The sequence below is a fragment of the Pseudorasbora parva genome, chromosome 11, assembly GCF_024679245.1.
Source record: "Pseudorasbora parva isolate DD20220531a chromosome 11, ASM2467924v1, whole genome shotgun sequence".
NCBI lineage: Eukaryota > Metazoa > Chordata > Actinopteri > Cypriniformes > Gobionidae > Pseudorasbora > Pseudorasbora parva.
The window spans coordinates 13,089,104-13,097,080 of NC_090182.1; the positions used below are offsets into that span (position 1 = coordinate 13,089,104).

At 37.4% G+C, this 7,977-nt stretch overlaps 1 protein-coding gene across 2 annotated transcripts; it reads right to left on the minus strand.

Annotated features, from left to right (window-relative positions):
• On the minus strand, positions 1–7,838 carry cox18 (cytochrome c oxidase assembly factor COX18). 2 transcript variants are annotated; one of them, XM_067457135.1, is made up of 7 exons: positions 7,680–7,838; positions 6,712–7,141; positions 3,910–4,010; positions 2,531–2,697; positions 2,288–2,394; positions 1,049–1,156; positions 1–595 (listed from the first exon to the last, which is right to left on the minus strand). In XM_067457135.1, the coding sequence occupies exons 2-7, from the start codon at positions 7,126–7,128 to the stop codon at positions 428–430; spliced, it is 1,068 nt and encodes a 355-aa protein (XP_067313236.1). In that variant the 5' UTR covers positions 7,129–7,141; positions 7,680–7,838; the 3' UTR covers positions 1–427. The 2 variants fall into 2 exon arrangements, with proteins under 2 accessions (XP_067313236.1, XP_067313235.1); XM_067457134.1 differs by having other exon boundaries at positions 3–595; positions 2,288–2,397; positions 7,680–7,837.
• Between the last annotated feature and the right edge of the window lie 139 nt (positions 7,839–7,977).

Sequence of the window (7,977 nt, forward strand, 5' to 3'; positions counted from 1 at the left end):
TTGTGTGGAGGGGTGGGGGTAGGGCTGTTTTATGTATATTGTTTGTTTGTGTTTCTGCATATTAAATTTTTTTTTTTTTTAATTCCCCAAGGGGATAATAAAAGTCACACTTCTTCGATTACAGTGATTTGTTTCTGCCAGGCCAGAATTGTAAAAAAAAAAATTGCCCTAAGTGTGAGCAACAACACTAATAACAAAATGGAGCCCTAATCTTTTTTCCCACAAATCTTTTTTAATTTTGAGATCATCTTAAAATTGTACTATTCATTGGAGTTTCTTTCCAAATGCATAAACATCCTTTGTTTTGCCATATTTCTCTGGTTACAGTGTCATATTGGATGAATCAGCCGGTTTGCACACATCCACATGTTGGTCTACATTATCAGAGCCTGATGCGCTAATAATAACCTGCAATGTCCCGATTCATCTATTTGATGTATTTGGCTACAAAGGCAGCTGTAATGTCTTTGTATGGAGTGTCAGAGTCTGAACGTGTTGGGGGGATCCGACAGATGCCCCGGAAGCGAGGGGATCTTAGGAGCAGGTTATGTGCCAGTCCAACACAACTGGAGCTGAGCCAGTACAGAGACATGGACTAAAAAACAAACAAACAAAACTTCATTAGAATTTCGGGATTCACTTTGTTCTTATGAAGCACTCCCATGACCAACATCTTGAGAAAATTCTCATCTATTGCTCTTACAAGAAAGAACTGGAGACACAACACACGTCTAAAACAGCTAGATAAGCACAAGACAACAATTTTCACATCTGCGGGAGATATCACAGCAAAGCGGTGCAGCATCTCTTTCTTTCTTTTGTAACCAGTCTCAGGTGGGCTTCAAAAACAACCCTTCGTATGATCACAACCTTTCACAAGATCAGACAACAGAGCATATCTGTCTAGGACATCATGTGTCACTGATGTCTTCTCTTTTGGAAAAACATCATCGCTTGAAAACGTGACTGATGTTTATTCATGTCGTACATGTTGAAACATAGAAAGTTACTATATACAGATTGAGCAGATAATTGCTTGAATACTTACTGATGGGACTGTGGCAGCTATAGGGATCATCACCAGGGATATTCCTCTGATGAAGTGTGTCACGTACTTCTGGAACTTTGAAGGCTCTAGTTGTCTCAGGGCGAATATCTGGAAAATCAGATCGAGATAAAAAAAAGAAAGAAAAAGAAACCAGCATTAACTGGCGAATAATAGGTAAACCCCATAAAACCTGCCAAGAACGAGTCATATTTAAAAAAATATATAAATAAATAAAAATAAAAAATACATTTGAATTAGACAAATCACTTGCTAACAAATTTACAATAAGGTTTTAATTGGGAACTGACATGAAGTAACAATACAAAATACTTCTACAGCATTTATTGATCTTGGTTAGTGGACATTTCAACATTTATTAACACATGTTAAAACCCAAAGTTGTATTTGTTAACATTAGTTAATGCAATCTGAACTGACATGAACAAACAACAAAAAATATGATTTTTACTAACATTAACAAAAGTTAATAAATGCAGTAAAAATATACTGCTCATTGTTCGTTCATGTGGCTTGTTTCCACCACAAAAAAAGAAAAGAAAATAATTTGTCTCACAACTGCGACTTTATATCACGCAATTTTGATTTTATAACACACAATTGCGAGTTTTAAAGTCACAAGTGTGAGATATAAAGTCGCAATTATCTTTTTTTTTTTTTTTTCTGTGGTGGAAACACACTTTCATACATGTTAGCTAATGCATTAACTAATGTTAACAAATGAAACCTTATTGTAAAGTGTGACTAATAATTTTAGATTATATAATCATTTATATTACATAAAAATATGGATTTTTTATATTTTAATTAGGAAAACTACATACAAAAATATAAAATTATAAAATGTAACCTTTTACTTCAATTTGTATATTATAAAACAACAAAAATAAATAATTTGTAATTTAAAAAAAAAAAAGTAAATTGAATTCTCATTAAAGGTATCAGACATTTGAGCACACCTTAACAAAGGCTCTTTGCCAAAATGTTGGTGAAATAAAGTACAGTATCTTGCAAGTGAAGAGTGTGGTCATATCTCCTTTACACAGGTTTATTTGACCTGCACCTCATATGATGTGCGTTAGCTTTGGTGTTATTTATCAGACCATCTTAATTCAACGTACTCCAATCTTCATCTCAACCAAGTGTAAAGTGCCAAGAGAAATCAAACAGAACGTTACATGAATATGAGGTAGCAAGTCCAAATTTGGAGAAGTGCCTCACCTCTGTGATGAGCAAGTTGATAAGACCAAGAGAAACAGGCACGATCCAGGTAGAGTCTGGGACAGTGAGGTCTGGGAACCACAGAGCGCCCCCTGTTGCCAAACCTGCTTCTGATGTTGATGAATGTGTACAGAAATACCTATGTTAGTTCATTAAAAGCTGGAAGTTGGATCCATTGTTAAATACAAACAACTAAACAGCACAGAAAACAGAAAATATAATCGAACAATGGACGTGACTCACCCATGGGAACATGTCCCATTCCCAGGCTGAGATTACGCAGGGCCAGAGACAGACACACCCACATGGGCAGCTGGACCCAGATCAGTAAGCTGGCCTTGAACGGGTGGCAGTTATCACGAACATAAAGTTCAGACACAATTCGCTTCAGATTCTTCTTAAAGTGAAACCTGTGGATGCAATTGTTGTAATTAAAGGAAGTGTATGTAAGATTGTGGCCAAAACTGGTACTGCAGGTGTATCCCCTCTCCCCCTCCCCCCTGACTCGAGGTTGTCAGATAGGCTGCAGGATCAGCAGGAATGTTTGTAGCTGCAGCTGTGGTAACTAGAGCAGAGCTGGCAACCCGGATGTGGACACTACTGACTTCATGATTGGTAGACAGGTGGAGGGCGGAGCTTCAGGCCAAAACATCAACATCAATTGAAGGCTGCAACAACAACGTTTAAATGACAATATCCTCGCCAGACTACTGTTGTCAGTGATATAAGTATTTGAAATTAACATTATTTCTTAATGACATATCTGGGACATTTTATGATTAATTGAAATACATTTCTTACATACAGTTCCTTTAAGCAAACGGTTGATTGAATCCTTTAAAGATTTAGTGTAGCTAAGAAATTAAATATACTGTTTTTATCAGGGGATAAATGCAGGCGAGGGAAGTGAATTATGTTTTGTAGTAAAAATATATAAACAACTGAATATTAAAACTTGTTTTAATATTAAATATAACTTTCATTATATTTTAAGTTTAGAATTTCAAACTTAAAAACAAATATATTTTATTATTCAAATTTTTCTTTCACCATATTTTTCTTTTATTCAAAATCTCTCCAAAAAAACCTAAAATATACATTTACTAAGCTCTATTCTCTGAAAACAATGTCGTAAAAGTGCAGTGTGTAGTATTTATGACGATCTATTTACAGAAATGCAATATAGTTATATACATTAGTGGTGTATGAAGACTTTGCATAAGCCATTTCTATCTACATACACCTTGGGTCCCCTTATAATGAAGTGACTATTTTGCTCCGCCATGTTTTACAGTAGCCCTAAATGGACAACAACGACAACCTCTATGTGCTTCAAAAGGGAGGGGTGAGCAGTTGCAATTTGCAACTTTACCGCTAGATGCTGGTAAAATTTACACACTGCACCTTTACTATGCAATTTTTTTTGCAGTGAAATGAGACTCCTCCATACAGGCTTTTCATATGACAAAGACACTCAAGACAGATGCTGCTTCCCAAATTGCATACTTCCCTGTTATATAGTAAGCAAAAAACAATATGTGACAAAGTATGTCCGATTACAAGGGGGAGTATGCGATTTTGGACGCAGCCATAGTAGATGGTACAAAAAAAAGATCTCCCACCTGCACGTTTTCTCTGACCAGCCCTTCTCTTTGGCTTTCACAGAGATCTCAAAGCGTAACTGGCGGGCTAACACAGCTATCTCCTTCTGCAGAGCTTCAACCTAGCTGAGGCAAAAGGGCACAGGGGTTACTTTTTCCAGCTTAAACTCTTGAACTTTTTAAAGAGCCCCTATTATGCTATTTTAAAGTTTTCTAATTTAGTTTCAGAGGTCTCCAACAACAGGTTAACATGCATCAAAGTTTATAACAAAAAGTTTCATTTTCTCATAATATACATTGCACATCACCACAGTTTTAAGTGATTCTCAAAACAACTCGACGGATGAAAAAATCTCTTCTTTCTGCAAGCTACTCTGCTCTAATTGGCCAGATGGCCCAGTCTGTTGTGATTGGTCTACCAGGTATTTCGGAAACAAATACCCACTACAATAAACTGAACTTCAGCGCCATCTTCAACAGAACACACTGTAAAGACAGTAACGATGACGTTGATTTTACATCAATCCCACTCTGAGTCCGAATCGATGAAATATTGGAAGAACTAGTTATTCAAACTGAACTTTGACCAGGATGTTTTGTCATTGATGTTTGTTGTCACATTGTTGTCATGATACTGGGCACTGCCACTGATGCTAAAATCTGAAATAGAGTCAGGATGGGCCAGTGTTTAACTCAATTTAATAGAAAAAAAAAAAAAATTCCATTACAGGCACCCACACATGTTTTCAATGCCATCAGATCAAGTTTGAATTTAAAAGGATAACTGATTTGGCCTCATCTCTGCTTGTTTACATCAAGACATCAGTTTAGAGAGACGGTCTGACATTCTACAGCTAATGTTCTCACACTGTGGGACATGAGTAGGGACAGAAGAAGGAGGGGAGGCACATTCTTTTTATTTCAATCCTCCTTTTTGGCAAAAGAAACATCCCACAGCTGGGAGAGTGGGCGAGAGAGAGATTCTCAATAAGGCACAGTGTTTACTCTGCAATATCTGCTGACCTCCAAGATGTACCTCCCATGCCTTACTAAGTGCAGATAAACAGAGAAATTCTCATGAGAAGGGGCTGTTTACTCAATGAATCACTTTCAACCTAGTCAGGAACCAACATCATCGCATGTTCCATCCTTATTGAAAGGGACATATTGTGGAAAATAGTTTTTGCAATCTGTGTTTTATGTACCACCCATTCACAAGAAAAAGCTCCATCCCTAGCCCACTCAGACCATTTATGAAAATGAAAAATGTTCAGAAATCCCCACAACCAGAATGGTAACACGGAATAGACATATCGCTTGGCGCTTTTTCGCATCTGGTCAGTGTGAGGGTCAGAAAGAAGGTGAAAAATTTGTACTATTTTTGAAAGAAATTCTGACTAAAAGGGATTATTAAAAGGGATATAATTAAATTCTACAGAAAATATACACCAATTAGGCATAACATGAATAGCACTGATCATCTCTTCATCACGACACCTGTTAGTGGGTGGGATATATTAAGCAGCAAGTGAACATTTTGTTCTTTTGTAGTTGAACAAAGTAGTTAATGCGTTAGAAGCATAGACTGTAAAAGCAGGAAAAAATTGAGTTTGACAAAAGGCCAAATTGTGATACGGCTGGGTCAGAGAATATCCAATACTGCAGCTCTTGTGGTGTGGTCCCCGTATAGTGGTCAGTATCTATCAAAAGTGGTCCAAGTAATTTACAGTGGCGAACAGGCGACAAGGTCATGGGCGGCCAAGGCTCAATGATGCATATGGGGAGCAAAGGCTTGCCCATGTGGTCTGATCAAACAGATGAGCTATTGTAAGCTTAAACTGCTCAAGAAGTTAATGCTGGTTTTGATAGAAAGGTGTCAGAATACACAGTGCATCGCAGTTTGTAGGTTATAAGGACAGCACATTGGTCAGGGCCGGCCCTGGCTGGCCTGGTATGATGAATGAATTACGTTTTCTTTTACTTCACGTGGATGACCGGGTGCGTGTGCAACGCTTACCTGTGCAGTCCGTGCCTCAACAGATCAGAGCTGCTGGCAGCCAAATAGGGACCAACACAATATTACTCATAATGGTCATACTGTTATGCCTGATCAGTGTATTATATTCTCTTTAAGAAAAGACAAAATGAGCCTGTGAATTAGCAGAAATGGGTAAGAAGTATTTGATGACAATAGACATATCACAACATACACTACCGTTCAGAAGCTTGGGGTCAGTGCAAAATTTTTTTTGTAAGAAATTAATACATTCATTCGGCAAGAATGCATTAAATTGATCAAAATTGACATAATTTTTTTAATACTATAACATTTTTTATATTTCAAATAATTGCGATTCTTTAGAACTTTTTATTCAAAAAATATGAAAAAAATGCATCATGGTTTCCACAAAAACAGAAAGCAGCAGAACTCTTTTCAACATTGATAAGAAGAAGAAGAAGAAGAAGAAGAAGAAGAAGAAGAATCTCGAGCAGAAAAACATCATATTAGAATGATTTCTGAAGGATCATGTGACATTGAAGACTGGAGTAAGGATGCTGAAAACTCAGCATTGCATTACAAAAATAAAAATGTAAAGATATATTCAAATAGAAAACCCTTACTTGTAATAATATTCCAGTTTGTACTGTATTTATGATCAAATAAATGCAACCTTCTTTAAAAACAAAAACAAATCTCACTGACCCCAAACATTTGACTGGTTGTGTATAGCTAAATACACCATTGCTATCACGACTGTACACATCCAAAGATTCAGACATTGACGACAACAACAGCCTCCTGCTGCAATGATCTGGCTGCACCTTTGCAATGATGATCGACTGATAGATTCCCAGGGGGAGAGTGATAGCGGTACGCAGTGTCAGCGTCACACACGCGATGCTGGCCCACCACGGCAATCCCGTCATCTGTTGAGCGGACACGAGGAGCTGCTCCGTGAGGTATACGGGTGTGGAGTCGGCAATGCTCTCATACCAGCCTGACCGGTCTGTGGTTATAGTTCTTCTGGGCTGAAGACCCAGGTCTGGTGTGATGGAGGGATGGCCAGCTAAGAGAAGTGACCTACTGCAGCGAGGCTGGATGGTTTGAGTTCTGCTGTCAAAGCAGGAGGAACCCTGAGAGATGCTTCTGATGTCAGGCCTCAGTGTTGCTAGGTTGCTTAGCCGACATATCGACATAGTCAAATAGGTCGCCGACCTGGTAAGCTTCAGCCACATCATTATGGATGAACCTCTGAAAAAAATAACATAGTAAAGGATAAAGGAGGAAATGTCTGCACACTCTTTTGTTTTAAGTTTGGCCGACATTATGAACAGATTGAACTATTCTAGAATCACACCTTACCCACATATCCTGCGTTTGTTTCCTTGTCTGAAGAAAACATCCGACTTTTGTTTGTGCACATATCTAGCAATTGTTTAAAGCTACAGCATGGCATAATTTTAACAACATGCAAGCATTCATTGCATGTTTAAGAATAACGATTAGTTTGTGCCCTCTTTTTTTATTGGATGATATATAATTAACTTACATGTTATGTTTTACACACTAGCTCTCTCTTGATCTTGGCACTATCCAGCCATATTAGATAATTAACCTTATACTGCATTCAAATAATATTTTAATTAAACAAACTAGTCAGATTATAATAAAACTCAATTCATGGAAAAATCTGAAAAATACCAATTAAAACAAAATACTTGATTAATAATAAAATCACCAAAGATAACCTATTCCACATGGTCTGTGTTATAAGTAACGAAATCTTCACCTTCGTTTGCAGTTCCAAACTTTAGATTAGCACGTTGTTTATTACATCCATTGCGCGTTGAATGTTCATTGAAAGTGTATTGTTCGCACTCGCAGTGTGTACACACCATAGACATACACACTCATCCTTTTCCTTCGGAATGTCAAAATGAGCAAGGAAGGCATGACAAGTCGCTGGAATATGACGTCATGTATTTCGCATAACATATTTGCGTCTCTGAATCGCTCACTTTTTATTTAAAATAAGTAATTAAGAATGTATCACACGCATTACAAAATACAGACTAGATTCAATGTAT

Bases quoted from the DNA above. Each gene is read 5' to 3' on its own strand.
- cox18 (XM_067457134.1), bottom strand. From the start codon at position 7,128: ATGATGTGGCTGAAGCTTACCAGGTCGGCGACCTATTTGACTATGTCG. The intron at 1,157-2,287 runs GTGAGGCACTTC...CTGATTTTCCAG, and splicing joins TCAACTTGCTCATCACAGAG to ATATTCGCCCTGAGACAACT. The intron at 596-1,048 runs GTAAGTATTCAA...TTTGTTTTTTAG, and splicing joins TAGCTGCCACAGTCCCATCA to TCCATGTCTCTGTACTGGCT.